Source organism: Monodon monoceros, unplaced genomic scaffold (assembly GCF_005190385.1).
Source record: "Monodon monoceros isolate NGI ecotype Baffin Bay Population unplaced genomic scaffold, NGI_Narwhal_1 Super_Scaffold_18, whole genome shotgun sequence".
Lineage (NCBI taxonomy): Eukaryota > Metazoa > Chordata > Mammalia > Artiodactyla > Monodontidae > Monodon > Monodon monoceros.
This window is the reverse complement of record NW_021703774.1, coordinates 76,182,075-76,199,978: the sequence shown is the minus strand read 5'-3', so window position 1 is coordinate 76,199,978 and position 17,904 is coordinate 76,182,075. Positions and strand designations below refer to the sequence as shown.

At 49.0% G+C, this 17,904-nt stretch overlaps 1 protein-coding gene across 1 annotated transcript in view; it reads left to right on the top strand.

Moving 5' to 3' along the window:
• The first annotated feature begins 288 nt into the window (after positions 1 to 288).
• PHGDH (phosphoglycerate dehydrogenase) overlaps positions 289 to 17,904 on the top strand; it is a 30,358-nt gene continuing 12,742 nt past the window's right edge. The window contains exons 1-5 of the mRNA XM_029228951.1: positions 289 to 654; positions 6,825 to 6,976; positions 9,750 to 9,815; positions 12,615 to 12,669; positions 12,758 to 12,856. Coding sequence (XP_029084784.1) covers positions 517 to 654; positions 6,825 to 6,976; positions 9,750 to 9,815; positions 12,615 to 12,669; positions 12,758 to 12,856 — 510 coding nt within the window. The 5' untranslated portion in view covers positions 289 to 516. The remainder of the gene's footprint in view (positions 655 to 6,824; positions 6,977 to 9,749; positions 9,816 to 12,614; positions 12,670 to 12,757; positions 12,857 to 17,904) is intronic.

Below are 17,904 nucleotides of genomic sequence, written 5' to 3'. Positions count from 1 at the left end.
CACCAGAGGAAAGGGGCTATGTCTTTTTGACGTTCGAACCTCTTCAGCATCCAGCCCCGTGCCTTGCACATAGTAGGTGCATTCAATAAATGCTTGTTAAGGAATTAGTGAATGGGTCCTTAGGAGGGAAGATGAAACATTTCTCTCACGATGAGAACGAATATTTCTCAGTTTATGTCTGATATGAATCAGCTACTCAGCGTCAATTGTGCTTCTGTATACTCACCAGGTGTAGAGAAATGCTTTGGCTGAGATTGAGAAATTCATCTCCGGAGAATAATATGGTGGGCGGGGATCTGAAAGCTCCGAACCGCGAGGAGGGGGCGGAGTCACAGAGAGTTGGAGCGTTTCTGTCCAATCAAAAGAAGACGGTAGGAGCAGGAGTGGGAGATAAGGGGGAGCGGGAGATCGCGAATCCTGCCCAGTTACACGAGCCCGCCAGAGCCGGAACAGCAGCTTCTCCGTTTAGGTGTTTCTGCCCAGGGAAAGCTGCCGATTCCGAGGCCGACTCCAGCAATGGCCTTTGCAAATCTACGGAAAGTGCTTCTCAGTGATAGCCTGGACCCTTGCTGCCGGAAGATCCTGCAAGATGGAGGGCTGCAGGTGGTGGAGAAGCAGAACCTGAGCCAGGAGGAGCTGATAGCCGAGCTGCAGGTTAGGCGAGCGGGAGACAGACTAGGGCTGCGAGGCATCCTCCGCGGACACTGGCTGACCAATTCCGGCCCAGCGTGCCCCACTCTCACCCCCATCGCTGGTGTCAGTCTTGGGGTCTCCCAAGATTGGGGGCTGGGAAGGGGGGGAGGGAGAAGAAGGAGGGAGGAACAAAGGGCGGCAAGCTGCAGGATGCAAACTTTCCGTTCCGTTTGCAACCGCGTGTTTCACGTTGGCATGCCTCCCGCCAGCATTGCAAAGTGCTGGCTGCTTCAGCTGGTCCTGCAGGCTGCCCGCGGGATGCCAGCGCGGCTTCCCAGGGCCGTTGCGCTCAGTGGCCCTGGCAGCCCGGCGCCGCCTCTCCCCACCTCGCGCGGGTGCTCCGGGGGAGGGGCGCCAAAGTGGCTTCCCTGCTTGGAGCTCAGGGACTGGCGATCCTTCCCCAGCCAAGCCCTGGCTCGCCCAGCCAAGTCCTGCTTTCCCTGGGGGGCCCAGGCGGAGTCCCAGCCTGTTCCGTGGCTGCTGGAGAAGCTGCAGGGAAGGCAGCCCGGCTGGAGCGGCAAACGCCATACCCGCCTCTCATCTGATGCAAGACTGCTGAGAGTTTTCACCGGCCCTCTGCCGCCTGGGAGCGCTCGGAGGAAAGAGGGGCGGGCGGGGGGCGCCCGAGATCTCCGCGCCGGCCACGCGGCAGTCGCCTTGGCCGCCGCTGTCCAGGCTTAGTCTCCGCCAGTGGGCTCGGCGGGGTCAGGAATGGCCCGATCGGACGAGATTCCGATCCCAAAGCCCCCAGGAAACGTATATTTCCTAGCAGATCTTTCTCAGGAACGTTATCACCGTTTGTGCAGTTTACTTCAGATCTTTCTCTAACTTGTTTGTAAAAATCCTGCGAGGTTTGGTGGCCTCTTCCTGCCTTATAACATTTATTTCGTGAACTCTTCACTCCAGTTTCTGCACTTCTTACTTCTGTACTGTGCCCAGCGCCCAGGTGTCTCTACCCGACCCATCCGGATGTATTCTCCCCTGCCCCCAAACTCCCACACCCCGCAGTGTAGCCTCCTACCAACTTCAACCAGTCTCAGCGCGGATCCACCCTCTCCAGAGTCCCTTAAATCAAACCACAGAGGTGGCTACTGTTGCTTTAGCTGTGAGGCAATCGCATGGTCTTCATAACTGCCATTGTATCTCCTGCTGTGTTTCTCCATGGAACCCCTGCCGCTCTTCTCCCACCCCGTGGTACTGTATTCTGCCCCTGGCTTGTACACAGAGAAGTTTCTGACTGGTCCCTGTCTTTTTTTTTTTTTTTGGGCTGCGTTGGGTCTTCCTTGCTTCTTGTGGGCTTCCTCTAGTTGCGGCCAGAGGGAGCTGCTCTTCATTGCGGTGCTCCGGCTTCTTACTGCGTGGCTTCTGTTGTTGTGGATCGCAGACTTCAGTAGCTGTGGCACGCGGACTCAGCAGTTGTGGTGCACGGGTTTAGTTGTCCGTGACATGTGGGATCTTCCTGGACCAGGGCTCGAACCCGTGTCCCCTGCATTGGCAGGTGGATTCTTAACCACTGCGCCACCAGGGAAGTCCCTGGTCCCTGTCTTAAAGAAGCTTGTCAGCTAGTTAGGAGCCTGGCCAACACACGGTGAGACAAGTGACCAGATGACACAGTACTTGAGTGCTAAATGAGACCATCCGGCAGCCTAGCCTTTGCCTGCTCCACGGCGTTGCAAATGGAGAGAAGCGGGTGATCAGCCTGGACTCGGTGGGGGCCAAGGGCTCAGGACGTGATCCTCGGACTACCCTAGGACTGGATGGGGAAACGGCACCTCACACTTGTCACCTCCTCTTTTGTGCAGATGGTATAATGGCCTTGGCTCTGGGCCGTGGCCAGAAGGAAGTGGAGTGGTCTCTAGATTCTCACCTCCACCAGACCACCGGGTTGGAAAGAGTGGCCTGGACTTGGGCCTTCCCAGCTTTGTTACGGAAATTAAAATTCCGTACCCCGGGGGTAGGGTGGGTTGAGAGGGAGTGGTGAGTGTGGAATTGACTAGAATGGGAGGCCCTGGTCACTAGTGGAGGGTTTCCATGGTGTTGAGAGGTTGGCCGGGTGGGTGCAGGGAATCTGGGGCTGGAACTTGGAGGACGTTTTAAAGGCACTGAAAACTTCTGGCAGGAGAGGAGGGGTGTTTGTTGGCTACATTGTTGGACGGTTTGGGAGTGCCCAGTCTTCATGTCTGTCTTTGTAAAAAGCACTAGGTTCAGACTGCTGGTTAGTCTCCTTGGGCCACTGGAGGGTCCTCATACCCGCCCTTGCCTCTTGTTATTCTGCATGGAGAGGTGCCTGGGTTAGTGGCCCCTGCCCTCCCCTGTTTAAACCTTTTTAATACTGAAAGAAACTGGGGCCCAGTGCCTGAACCAGGCCTGGCCTCCGTTCCCACTCCTTGGTATTCTGGGCAGGCACAATTTATTCTCTCTCAGTCTGTGGTCAGGAAGTACAATCATCCCCCAGAACCATGCTTTTCAGACTTGAAGCGAGTCACAGCTCATTAGCGGGTGATGAAGTCCATTTAATGGGTCATGATTAGTATTTAAAAAAACAAAATAAGAAATATCAGAGAGCAATGCAGATAGCAAGGCTAAGTATTGTGTCACGAAATTTGTTTCAATTATTGTGTGTTTGTGGTGTGTGTGGTATATGAGTATAAAATCATAACTTAAACATGTGTTTCTTACTGGGGGTCTTAGTCAAAAGTTTGGAAAACACTGGCTTGGAATAATAAAGCATCTTGTTTGGAACTCAACTAAACTCTTACTTAGACTGTGTACCCTTCTTCTATCAGCAGATGTCACATCTTAAATAAGCCTAATATGCAGGAACATTTAAATCTTAGCATGTATCAGTGGCTTTTAAACTTTGACCATGGCCCACAATAGGAAATTCATTTTACATTATAACTCACTATACACACACATATGTGTACACACATACACTAAAGTTTCATGAAAGAATACCCTTACTAGATGTGTTGCGTTCTGATATTTTCTTCTGTTTCATTAACTAGCAATGCTGGTCAGAATCCTCTAAACGCATGCTGGTAATGCATTTAATCTACTGAAGCACCTTTATATCTTTATTTCAGAATTTGAAGAAAGGATAAGAAGGGAATAAAGTTCAATGCAAGAGTCCATGTTTTGAAAGGCTCTTTTAAAATGCAAATTTCTAGCCTTTACACTAGGATTTGGTTTGCAAAAGTTAAATAACCATCTACTTAATCAGGATCACACATATTGTGCCAAACAGCGCCTACCTGCATTCTCTATAGCTGGGGAACATGATCTGGAGAGTTTCTCTGACTTCTCCTATGATGTAAGTCAGAAGCAGGAGTAATGCTAGAATCATCCCCAAGGCCAAGCCTGTTCTTGGGAAAGGAAGCATGTGTGAACTTGAGGAATGTGAATGGGTTTCCACTGCTGAGTTTGCATAGTTTGTCCGGAACAGCTGTAAATCCAGCAGAACAGTGGCCTGTTGTTCTCCAGCTCTGAAGCAGCTGTGGGACTGGGAGTGGGGAGGAAACCCAAGTGTAAGCAAATGCCTGTTCCAGCCTGCATTCTTTTTTTTTTTTTCTGTGGTACGTGGGCCTCTCACTGTTGTGGCCTCTCCCGTTGCGGAGCACAGGTTCCGGACGCGCAGGCTCAGCGGCCATGGCTCACGGGCCCAGCCGCTCCGTGGCATGTGGGATCTTCCCGGACCGGGGCACGAACCCGTGTCCCCTGCATCGGCAGGCGGACTCTCAACCACTGCGCCACCGGGGAAGCCCCCAGCCTGCTATATCTATACAGATAGAGCACGCACAAAGCTGAGAACAGTAGACAGCAGAGTGGGTGCGGTGTTGAGATTCCCACTGCGGGAGTGCCAGAGAGGACCTTGGGGTGCTGCCGGAGAAACTTATCATCACTGCAAACTGCAGGGAAGATGCAGGTGGATTTGCAAAGGACTGCGGTTTGCATAAGTAGAGGAGAGGAGTGGACTGCAGGGAGCCAAGTCTCCGAGGGATGACGTGGGGCCTGAGAAGGGGACCGGGCCTGGAGTGCAGGGCTTTTGAGGGATCAGCGGCAGCTAGGTTGCTTGGCACACAGGCTCTCAGTAAATGCATGCTGATTGAATGAATTCTGTTTTTGTTTTTTTTTTTTGTCACACCATGTGGCTCAAGGTATCTTAGTTCCCCAACCAGGGATTGAACCCACGCCCTCAGCAGTGGAAGTGCAGTGTCCCAACCACTGGACCACCAGGGAATTCCCTTGAATGAATGAATTGATGATGTGTTTGAATGAACAGGAACAGGGGTAGTTGAGGGTGTAAAGGGTCTTGAAAGCCCGTGAACTCTGGCCACGGGAATGCCCAGATCGTGTGGGACCAGCGTCTGCTGAATGGGAGTCTGCAAAGGCAGATTCCCACTTGGGATGGGTGAGCTCTGCATGTACATCTGTGCTGGTCTGACTGAAGGCTCTTCAGACTTCTTGGTTTCAGAGAAAGCTGGGACACACCCTTGAGGGAAAAGTAGAGAGAGACTGCAGGATAAATCTCTGTAAGGGAGATCCTTCCACAGAGAGAGGTTGTGCTTGTTAAAGAAAAACGCCATGCTGTTTCTGGGCTTGTCCTCAGGGTCTGCAGGAATGGGGTGGACTCCTGGGGAGTCTGCATCCTCTTCTACAGCGGGTCTGTCCTGTGGGAAGCAGATTCCCAAGGTTTGCGGAAGGGCTGGCAGCTTTGGAGCGAGCATTCAAGGAGCATTCTATTCAGAACCACAGACACAAAAGGCTTGGAGTGCCCGTGAAGGGTCCTCCATCCAGCTGTCTGCCGTCTGGCACAGCCCCCAGCCAGTGAGGATGCATGAAGCATTCATACCTCCAGAGAAGTAATTCTGCAGCCTCTCTTGAACAATCATCCCAGTGTTGAGAAGCCCTCCAGATCTAAATAGGCTGCAACGTAAGCTTCATTCCTCTTCTTCCATCCGTGGAGAGAAAAGAATTCTGTGCTCTCTCTGCATGTAACTTGTCCAAACTGGTTCCAAGGCTCTGGGCTTGCACACAGTAAACACAGTGTGGGTCCTCACCCTAGGAGCCAGATGCCCATGGCCTTTCTCTGTCTCCAGAATCCGTGTGGTGGGGAGGGAAGAGAGAAGGTTCTCGTGGGATCCAGCTGGGTGCTCCACTGGGGAAACGCAGTGTGGCTTACAGGTGTCAGATCAGATGTGGGAGGGACCCCAGGGGCCATCTGTTCCAATGCTCTTATGTTACAGAAGGAGACCAGGGTTCGGGGTGACATGACTTGGTACAGTGACCCAACTTGTCATTGCCAGCCCTAGGCCTAGAACCCCAGCCTCCTGGTTCCCAGGTTGCTGCTTGTGCAGTAACCCTTGCTGCTTGCCCACCAACCTGGGACAGCCAGCTTGGGACAGAGTGTGTATTTGCTCACCTGCTCCATTTCCTGGGGATTCTCATCGGGTGTTTGGCAACAGTATCCTTATTCTGCAGAAGATACCACTGGATTCTGGATAAGCCTAAGGAAGATTGTCCTGGGGCCTGGCTTAGCCCAAGTTTAATGGCTGTGATGAATCCAGAAAGTCTGATTTTTCACATAGGTATAGTCTTAGCCTTATATTGCCCGGTTTTCCAAGTAACTATGGACAAGTTTAATTATTTTCTGCCCTTCCCCTTACTTTGGTTTCTGTTTTAGGAAATGTTTTTCTTTTAACAATTTGTCTTTTATTCACTTCATGTATTCATCTCTTGAGTACCTTCTGTGTACCAGGCATAGGGGCTTACAAAGTAGAATCCAATCCCACCTCTTCCCATCAGTAGCTCCGTGTCCAGTGGAGGAAGTGATGTCCATTGAGCGGGGCCAGATATCATGCCAGGCGTTGTACCTTCCTGTCTCATTTCTTCCTCACACGCTTAAGGAGGCCGAAGCTCAGAGTCATAGCTTGTCAGGGCTGGAGCTTGGATGTGAACCCAAGCATGAGTGATAGCGGGGGCTTTCAGCTGTGTGTGCATAAACATGCCTTCCTTTCCCTGAATGTATCCAAAGTCAGCCAGTCTGCAGGAACTCCCACTTTGGACAGAAGGGCTTTACGAGGTCTCAAAGACCAACTCTGTGGATCCAGGTGTTTCTTCTTCTGCCTCAGGACTGCGAAGGCCTTATTGTCCGCTCGGCCACCAAGGTGACCTCTGATGTCATCAACGCGACCAAGAAGCTGCAGGTGGTGGGCCGGGCTGGCACGGGCGTGGACAATGTGGATCTGGAGGCTGCAACAAGGAAGGGCATCCTGGTCATGAAGTAAGTCGTGGAAGTGGTGGGGTGGTGGGGTGTGTGGCGACTGACCGTGAGGGGGAGGAAACACCTGTAGAGAGAGCTGGGTCTGAGTTAGAAGGGCTTCCAGGAGGCCGCCCGCTCCAGGCCAAGTCCAGACAGAGGCTCAGTGCTCACAGCTTAGCGGTTCCCGGGTTTTTGACACAGAGGCTCTCTTTGTAATCTTAAAATTCTTCACAAACCTGCCCCCAGATGCTTGCACACCTGCAGCCTGGTTGGGGAATCAGAAGAATGCTGCTGGATTTGTCTCAGTCCCTGCTTCAGCCCTGCCCTTCCCCCTCGGCTGTTTCATCTGGAGCCAGGTTCTGTTGGCTCTGCTTGACTATGGTCTCCCTTGTGCAGCTGCATAACCTTTGCTAGTAGACGGACTCTCCCATTCTCTCTTCCTCACTTCCCTGCACCCTTCGGGGGCCGGGAACCCAGTTTCTCTTTACTCCAGGGCCAAGAGGGAAGGGGTCCCCTTTAGACCTGTTTTTGCAGAAACCCAGGGCAAAGGTCATGGCAGCATGCCAGCGCTAGGCAACACTCATTTCTGGCTCCGGTCTGGCATGTAAGTGGTGTGGCAAGGTTAACCCCTTCCACTTCTCTGTCCTCGAGCCTTTCCTCTTCCCTCGGGAGCCTCAGTGTTCTCAAGACTTTCCCCTCCCTTCCCTCCACTTCCCTCCATAGGGTAGGGGTTAACCAACCCAATCGTCTGCCTGAGGTCAATATCCAACAGACGAAATGTTAACCAATAACCCATCCTCCAATCTTGCCCTGGACCCAGAGGCACCAGCCCCCTGGTCCCCGCACCTCTTCCTGTATCCCATGTAGCCTGATCATTCGCTGGGCGAGTCAGGAAGCCAGGTGTTCTTATGGAAAGACAGACTCTGAGAATCCTTTTTTTATTTTTAATTTTTATTTATTTCCTTTTGAAAAGTTCTGGATTTTCAAGGGAAAGAAACTTTTTTTGGTCTACTTTATTTTTTTATAATTATTATTTTTTATATAGCAGGTTCTTATTAGTCATCAATTTTATACACATCAGTGTATACATGTCTGAGAATCCTTTTATCTTGATTTTTAACTTTTTAAAAATAGGATCTCTTGACCTTTTTTCACCTTATAACCTTCATTTCCAGAGAGAAAAAGACCCAGTAGAGGGAAAGGAGGGTGAACACGTGTGTTAATAAATTATTCCAAGAGCAACTAGAAAAAGCCTTTGAGAAAAGAAAAATAGTTTCATGGGTATTATCTCTATTTTCCTTTCTGTAAGATGGGTAGAGTCAACATTACCCTATGATTCAACTTGTGAGGATGATTTCTCAGTGTAAAACTTGTTGAGAAATAGGAGGAAAAGTCAAACAGGAGGAGATAAAAATATTAGCTTTGTTACTAAAAAAAGCCAGGTTGGGCAAATTGATAAAGGTCTGTGGGCAAGGGGCTGACCTCTGTATCTGTCACGGGTACAGCCTCAATAAGACTGATGGCATGAAACTAACACAACAGTGTAAAATCAACTATACTCCAATAAAAATTTTTAAAAACAAGATTGATGGCATGGAACAGCAGGCATTTGTGCTTTCTGTAGGCAGGTAGATCCTAAAGAAAGAGGAGAGAGAGAAGGGCTGAGCCACACGTATCTCTCCCAATCTATTGAGATACTTCTCTGCCCCGGGAGAAATGAGTTTGGGTAGAGAGATGAGTGTGTTTCTCGAATGGAGGTCCCTCTGCAGGAAAACATAAAGCCAGGGCAAAGGGGTTTTCTTCCAGACCTGGGGTTAGGGCAGGAGTACATCACAGAACCCAGGGCAGTGGCGTGGTGTTAGGGGTTTTCACTAAGAACAGGTAAGTTCAAAATGTTGGCGAGAATGTGGAGAAAAGGGAACCCTCGTACACTGTTGGTGGGAATGTAAATTGGTGCAGCCATTGTGGAGAACAGTTGGAGGTTCCTCAAAAAACTAAAGAAAGAACTACCACATGACCCAGCAATTTCACTCCTGGGTATATATCCAAAAACACCAAAAATGCTAATTCTAAAAGATAGGTGCACGCCAACGTTCATAGCAGCATTATGTACAATTGCCAAGATATGGAAGCAATCTGAGTATCCATCGACAGATGAATGGATAAAGAAGATGTTTTATATATATAATAGAATACTACTCAGGCATGAAAAGAATGAAATTTTGCCATTTGTAGCCACATGGATGGTTTTGGAAAGCATTATGCTAAGTGAGATAAGTCAGACATAGAAAGACAAATACTGTATGTTATCACTTACATATGGAATCTAAAAAATACAGCAAACTAGTGAATATAACAAAAAAGAAACAGATTCACAGATATAGAGAACAATCTAGTGGCTACTAGTGGGGAGAGGGAATGGGGGGAGGGGCAACGTACGGGTAAGGTGTTAAGAGGTACAAACTATTAGGTATAAAATAAGCTGTAAGGATATACTGTACAATGCAGGGAATATGGCCAATAGTTTATGATAACTATAAATGGAGTGTAACCTTTAAAAATTGTGAATCACTATATTGTACACCTGTAACTTATATAATATTATACATCAACTATACTTCAATTTTTAAAAAAGTAAAAAAAAAAACCATAAAACTAAACAAAACAAACAAAAAGAACGGAAAAGCTTATGGAGCAGGAGAGAGAGCACAGCATGCACTAGTCTTTCCACTGGGACAGGAGTAGGAATCCTGGGTCTGGCTGACCGATGTCCCCCATCTTTTTCCATCTTTAGCACCCCCAGTGGGAACAGCCTCAGCGCTGCGGAGCTCACCTGTGGGATGATCATGTGCCTGGCCAGGTAAGTCCCTGACTTCTGAGCAGAGTCACTGTCTGTGGTCTGTCAATTATTATGATTCCCTAAGCAAACTGACCCCGAGAAACTTAGAAACACTTCAGCTTGGTGACATGCAGGCTGCTAAGAACCTTCAAGGCCGTCAGTCCTCAACTGAACATTCGTTACACTGGTTCTGGCACACCAAGTTCAGGTGGCTTCTCAGGTTGTTTGCAAACACACAGGATGTGCATGAATCTTACTGTGTTGGGTGGTAAAATGACTGTATGAACACTGCTGTTGAAAAGGCAGTGGGTCAGTGGGAAGGGCAAGGAGCCAGTGGGAGGGCGCGAAGATGCTCTGGGTCCCTTTGCAGATCTGCGGATCCTTAAACCAAGGAACCCAGGCAGCCAGGACCCCTCACGTCACTACTCAGGCCTGAAACCTTCTGGGGCTGAGAAATGATTCCTTTCCCTTCTCAAGACCTGTTCTCCTCCCTGCTGGGAGAGGATCTGGGGGAGTTCACCTTTGTTCTAACTCTTCCCCAAGATTTCTACCTGAGATCTTAGGTATTCACTGATATTCACTGGTCAGTGAAGAGGAGAGGAGGTTGGAGAAAGGGAAGAACAGGGAGAATTGCACAGCAGAAGGGACCCAGCCCGGAAGGGGTCCCTAAGCTGGCTGTCTGGATCTCCTGGAACATCTGCAGAAGTGTTGAGGCCTGATGCCCTGGTGTCACCTGTGCTATTAAATTCAGTGTTTTGTTTTTTTTTTTTGGGTTTCTTGGGTGGGGTGAGGGAGCGATCCCAGTGCAGCTTTCTAATTCTCTCACTTTTTTTCTGGAGGTGGTGTTTCCCTTGCGAGTCAGGAATAATCTTCCTCCTATTCCAAGACCAGCTTTACTTAAAGGAGTAGGCAAAGTGGTATGACTTAGGGGAAGCGCTCTGTCGCCAGCCACTCATCATGACCTCACTCATCATCAAAACCAAGAAAGAAGCACCCTATGAGAAGGAATCACCAGTCTCTCATAACCCCTGTGTGCTGGTTTAACCAGACCACTTTCCCAGCAGGGCAGCGGTAGAGGGTGTGGGAAGTGTGCACGGTAAAGTTGAGAGCATTGGGCAATGTGGGTGGAGAGCAGGGCTGAATGGGCCTCACGGTGGGGGACTTTGAACAGATTTTGCCTGTTCCTGAGGTGCTGGAGAAGAACAAGGGCACGGAAAGAAAGAGAGGAGAATACAACAAATGTAGATTTCACCGTTGTGCCTGCTTTATTTTCTCTTGTAAGTCAGGCCGGCCTCCGTATAATTCTTGGGAGGTCCCTTGCCCATGTCATGGCCCTCCCCACACTGGCCTGGTGAGGATCCTGAAATGTTGAAACCTGGGGAGGCACCACGGCCAGCTGGGTGGAGCGCCCAGAGGGAGGGTGTGAGGGTTTCCTGTGCTCTGTGGTGCTGCACGCACATCTCTGAGATGGCATCTTGCAGTCAGGTGGGCAGAGGTCGGGAGGCCAGAGCTGGGGGCTCTGTCTCACTCGGTCAGAGGCATCTCATCTGGCTGGCTTTGCTGAAGGGGGAGCACTTCCTCAAGGCAAGCCATTGTCCTAAATGACATTCCTGAAATGAGGCCCCATGGGCCAGAGCAATGAGATGGAGCTTCTTCCATGAACTTGTTATGTAAGCTTTGCTGAGTTTACCCATGAGTTTGTGGGACTCTGATCGTAGAACAGATTCCCATCAACCTCACCCTCAGATGTAAGTCTGTGTCCTGGTAACATGTAGACAGGAAAGAATGCTTTTTATAAGAAGTCAGTGAAGTGGAAATACAGGAAGAGTTATCTTGGAATCTCTTCTCTTTCACACACGCAGACATGCACACACCTCTGAATTTTGTGGCTGGCAGGAACGCCTGCATTTAAATACTTAGGAGGCTAACTGGTGGGGATGTCTTCCTTGGCTTTGAATCGATTCCCCTACTTCTAGTTGAGTGATGCTGGGTGAGGTATTTAACACCCAGTGGCCACACCCCACCCCCATGCAGTTGTGAGCATTAAATGAGCTGATGTTTAAACATTGTCTCTTGTCTCTTCCTTTCTAGCTTCTGGAGAAGCCTGGAGGGCCATGTCCCACATGACACATCTTGCCCTCTGACCTCTCACATTGCCCTAACTTCCTTTGTCCTCTCCAGAAAACACATAGAGACTCAGACCTCCATGTTGACCAATAGCAGGAGATAAGCTGTGGAGAGTGTGTGTGTGTGTGTGTGTGTGTGGTGGGACAGGAGGTTGTGTGGTTGTTGGAAGTGTCTGGACTACACCACCTGCCCACCCCAGTCTAGCCTAACTCTCAAGGGAGAATAAGTATTCAGCTGTCCCTTGATACAGTGGAAGATGTTGTAGGTTATGGCTCTGGATGGAATAGGAAAATGGAAATTCTTAAATTTCTGGAACATTTGATGTTATCAAAATCCACCAATATTCCATTTCATTATCCCTACAAACCCTAGAGGATTAGCTATTGCTTTTTACATGCCCAGAGTCACTCAGGCTGATACTCCAGCTGCTGAGATGGACTCAGAACCTCCTCCCAGACACCTAGCTGGAGACAAATCCCAGGACTCCAAGTCAGGTCTCGCCAAGGGTTTCCCCCTGCTACCCTCCCTTGACCATCCTCGGTGTTTCTGAACCTAAGCCCCCCAGACCCAGCTGGAGCTTGGTTCCCTGGGGGGATGCCCGGCAGAAATAGTGGCTGTGCAGCCCTCACATTGCGCCTCCTTCCTGGGCTGGCAGGGTCTGGGTGGGCCTGCTGACTTTGTCTGTCCTTGCAGACAGATTCCCCAGGCGACGGCCTCCATGAAGGATGGCAAATGGGAACGGAAGAAGGTAAGCAGCCGGCTTTGCCTCACCCCATCTGGCTGGGTGCCCGAGGTCCACTCTGGGTGCTGACTTCCACTTCTTCACCTGTTTGCAGTTCATGGGAACAGAGCTGAATGGAAAGATCCTAGGAATTCTTGGCCTGGGCAGAATTGGGAGAGAGGTGGCCACCCGGATGCAATCCTTTGGGATGAAGGTAAGAGGTCACCAGACCACTTTGATGTGGGGCTTCCCATAGCAATTTTGGAGGAGGCAGCTTTGCTTGAGAGAAGCTAAAGGCTTTGCCCTAGGAGGACCTGACCCCCACTTTAGAGCTCCTGAATGAATGGGTGGCAAAGCCAGGGAGGAGGGAACATTGGCCTGCTGATCTAGACCCTTGAATTCAACATCTGGGAATGCTTGGTGGAGGTCCTTCAGCTCTGGGGTGAGTAATTGCCTTGAGTCCCCATGGAGCTGAGAGGGGTCTTGTATCCTGCCCTTCCTTTCCTCCCCTTCTGCGAGGGCCTCCTGTTTTGCTGCTTCTGTCTTCTGTGATAATTCAGAAAACAGGAGCAAATTTATAACCTTAAAACAGAGCAATTGTCCATCCGTCTTCTAGCTCCCCTCCATAGTCCAGAAGAGATTGAAAGGTGCTTGCCTATATGCTGTGAAATGATCGTGGAGCCCACGGTGGCCAGGAGACCTCACACATCTCTCAGAAATCATCCCTGACCCCCGCCGCCCACCAGGGCTCTCTCTCTTATCCTATGCTGGGAGCTCAGTAGTTCTTCTGGTTGAGGGAGGGTTGTCATCAGTAGCAGTGCCACCCCCAGCCCCCGGAGCCAATCCAGGAGACCTTGCCGAGGCGAGAGGCCATTCAGCCAAGAGAGGAAGCCCACAGGACTGCCCAGGTGGGCCAGAGAGGTGTAGCAGCTGGGTCGGCTGGTGGCCATCTCCATGTTTCCTGTGACTGTTGAGGGAGGGATTGTGGGTTCAAACTGCAGCCAGGAAAGCTTTAGTTAAACATTAAGGAAAATGGTTTTGAAAATCAGATCATTTCAGTTCTAGAAAAATTTACATAGAGCTGCTATGGAATTGTCCCTTTTTCCCTTGCTCTTTCCTTTCTGTATGTCCCTCCCACCTTCATTGTGTTAGAAGAGACTTTATAGATTAACCCTTAATTTTATGTCGACCTTTGGAGTTTGTAAGTTTTTGCTAAGGGCTCGCAGTAAATGGACGATGGACAAGAACCAGGTGGGCAACCCATTGTACCACAATCCACATCTTCTCTCCCCTGCCTCTACTTCCCACCCTATTAATTGAAGTCAGCCAGACATCGTTTCTAAGCCTCTGCTCTGGGAAGGGCAGGGACATTTTTCTGGCTCCCTGTGAGAGGTGGGTGTGGCCCAGCAGGATCCATTGATCATGGAAACAAACCAAAGCCACGTCCTTTGTGCAGGGGTGGTGAGGTGCCGGTAGCCACAGGGAGCACTTTCTCCTTTTTCCTCATTGGTGAGGGATCAAGGTAAAGGTTCAGCTCATGAAAAATTCTGATCATCTAAAAGCAGGGGTCAGGGTGAAGTAAAACTTGGGGCACAGGTAACCAAACAGGTGAGCGTTTCATCGATGATACAGTGACTTTGGGATGGTTGCCAGGCCCAGCAGCCGTTCTGTCACGTGCACTCCCCTTCCGCACGGTGCCACAGCACACCTGGCTCTTCTAGCTCAGGAACACTCATTGTCAAGGACTTGAGACTTTGGCAGTGACTTAAGTCAGACAAGAAGTCCCGCCTCATGTCTTGAATAATTGAAGTGATGGATAAGATAAGCTTGTCTGTTCCTTTGGCACCACTCAGCTACTTAACCGCTGCCAGGGCTGCTTCCTAGAGGCACAGAGGGATGTAGGACCTTGAGCATCAACAGCGGAAGTGACTGACAGGGCTCAGCTCAGAGATGCCTAGAGCCTGCCTATGAGTGTTAATCTGTGTCTCTGGCATAACACTCACCACATGCCCACACGTTTTATTCCCAGCATGGTTTTGAGGATGTGGGTGCCTTTTTTTGTGTGTTGCAGCATGTAGCTGCTTTGTTGGGGGTTTCTTCTGTCCAGATGTCTCTGGAGGGTTACTCTAGACCGTCGTGCTTCTGGGACATGCTCTTTGAAAACCCGGAACACACCTTGGGATATCCCCCCAACCCCAGCCCCTCAAGAGCAGCCTGGCTCTGGTCCTTTCCCACTGGCCCAAGTGGTGTCTCTTCATGCTCAGCTGCTCACTTTGACCCAGCTCCTTAACATGTTTCCAGGTCCCAATACATTCTTAATCTCATCTTAGGGCAGCAGATCACTGACCTGCATCAAGTGAACCTTGGTTCATGTTCAAGCAGTTGTGGAGAGCAAGATTTTCTAAAGGGCAAGGAAGGGAGATTCTTGAGCAAATTGTAAAAGAGATGACTTAGCATCCAAACAGGACGCTGTCTGATTAGTGTTTACGAAACACAAGTTGTTTCAAACTAGTCTTGGTCTCTCTTTGGAAATCAGTGTTAAACTGGTAATATCATGGGACTCCCTAGATGTCATATATCTTGACTATTTAAAATGATATTGTATTCATATAATAAGTCAGTGCATTCTCATAAAAACTGAAATATAGATAAAGGTCTCCTAAATGACCATACCAGTCAGAGTTTCCTCACAGGTAACGTCAGTTTGATCTGTGTCATCTCAGATTTTTTCCATGCATTTATACGGAATGCATACAGTTCTATGCCTATAGAGGAATTCTATTTCTAGAGAGAATGGAATATTGTGCATGTCATTAAGATAAAAACGTATGTCTTGGAATAAATAGATTTACCATATTTTAAAACTGTTGCATGGAATTCCTTTGTAGGGATAAATTGATTTTGTTTGGCTATTCCTTCAGTGATGGACATTTAGATTGTTTGCAGATGTGGACTTTAGCAAGCGTTGGTGAGGTCTTTCATGATGCCCTCGGGGTGAAGATGGAGACCGTGAGCGTGGTGCTAAGGGTTTAGTAACTGGTTGAAAGAGGGATCCGACTCAGTCTGTAGGGAGACTGTACAGGATGGTGCAGGGCTCTGCCTTGTCCACCATTCTCATAAACAGCCTGGATGATGTGTCATTTGTGGATGACAGGAAGCAAGGAGAAAAGTAGTTAATACTTAAAAGTGCAGAATCAGGTCCTAAAAGACATTCGAAGTCTAGAATAGTTGGGCACTCTAATAGGAACTTTGTTTGGGATACATCAGTGCCCTACATATGAGCCTCCAGAGCAACTAGACTTGGGTGTAGAGGTGAATATAAAAGGCTTTTTCTAGGGGAGGAGGCCTTTGTTTGACAACAGTGCAGTGTGGTTAACAGTGAGTGATATGATTGATAGAAAAGTTTATGTGACTTTCGGCAGCATTAAAAGAAGTATGACATTCAGAGCAAGGGAGGTGACATTCTTCATGCTGTGTACTGATTAGCCCCTGTGTGAGTATTTGAGCCGTCAAAGACCCCAAGTTCTGGGAGACTGTGAAAGCTTTGGAGACAGAGGGTGATGGTGAGGGAGCTCATGTCTGTGTTTCCTAAGAAAGGGCTGAAGGCACTTGGGTCACTGAACCCATCAAGACTTGGGAGTCACAGTGGAGGCCTTCAAATAGCTAAACAGAAGTCCTAGAGAAGAGTCACGCTCTCTAAGAAGTAGATCCAGGGAGAACCACTAGGTGTAGGCTGGAGGGGCAGAGCTACAGAGCTGGCCCCCAGTAGAATGAATGGTCTCAGGAGAGAGTGAGTCCCGCATCTCTGCAGATATACCTGCAAGACTGGATAACCACTTGGCCAGCGTGTGAAGAGGGGGTGTGAACATAGACACAGATGCCCTGTGAGCCCTGATGTCTGTGAACATCCATCATCCCAATGGGCTACCACTTTCTTTAAACTGTGAAATGGTCCTGGCAGTGAGTTTACTGTGTGGTCCTAGGCAACGGTGTCAAATTATTAAGGACTGGGTTTGTTACAGTAACTTGGGAGAACAACCTAATTAAAGACATAGAGTGGACCAGTAGTCATAGGGGACACTTTGAGTAGTTCTGGCTGGGCTGGCTCGGGCGAAACAGCAAAGCTTGTAAAGTTTATCTTTATCATACTCTTCTCTCCTGGCACCTGGGGTCTTATCGTGTTCCTGATCTGTCACCAGGCTGTTTATCTCTAATTAGCCTGCTAATGGACAACTATTATCTGACCCTCTCTAAGGTATCAGGATTTAAACTATCCGAAACTACTCTTTGGATAGTTTCATTTTGTTACAAGGAAAATGTTTTGGTGAAAAGTGTGTGCAAAAAAAAAAGTGTAACAGATGAAATCATGGTTTTCCCTGTTTTTCCAACATGCCCAGGGAAAATGTCCTCCCTAAGAAAACCGGACTGTGAAAGCGAGGAACCATTCATGGCTTTCTCTTGTGTGACTGAACAGGCATCAAAACAGGTGGACAGTTTTCATTTTCACCAATACTGAAAATTGTAGCTGATGCAGGACCTCTGTCTACCATTCTTGCTCCAAGTGACAACAGTACCTGCTCTTCTAGGGTCATGGAACTCCTCCAGACTGGGGAAGTCTCAGCTCCTACATTATAAGCCCCAGTATTACTGAGCCTACTTGGCCTCATTTTGAGTTTATACTTCAACATAATACTTTCAGATATATGGTGGTTGGGTGAAAACTATTTCCCTGGTAAAACTGTTACTTTTATAAATGTGTAGAATAAAACCTATTAAATAGTTTAAAAAAAAAAAAAGGCTCCCCTTCATATCACAGGAGCTGTAAGGAGAGACCTTCTTGGGCTCAGATACTGGGGACGGACCACCCCTTTCCCCTCCTTTCTTTGTGACTGTCTGGTCACTTAAGGAAGGGGGAGCTTAGCCGGGTGGGGATCGGTGGGCGAAGAGCCCACTTATGCCAGCACAGGCCTAGAAGGAGCCTTGGTTTCCACCTTAGAGCAGCTGCTGTCTTTGCTTTGAGCCACAGGTGCAGATGTGGGTTTCAGGATAATTCTGGCAGCCTGCAGCCTGCTGGTGTTCTGAATCATTTGGGTCTTACACTCTGTAATGTTCTTTCTGCTTGAAACTTTTTCTCAATAGTGTTGCTGCATAACAGGTTATAACTCTGGAAGCTCAACGCATTCAAGCTGGCCTGTCCCCTAGAATGGGTCAACAGGCCCAGCCAGCCAGGGGCTGAGCCTTGCACTTTCTTTTCAGGATTTT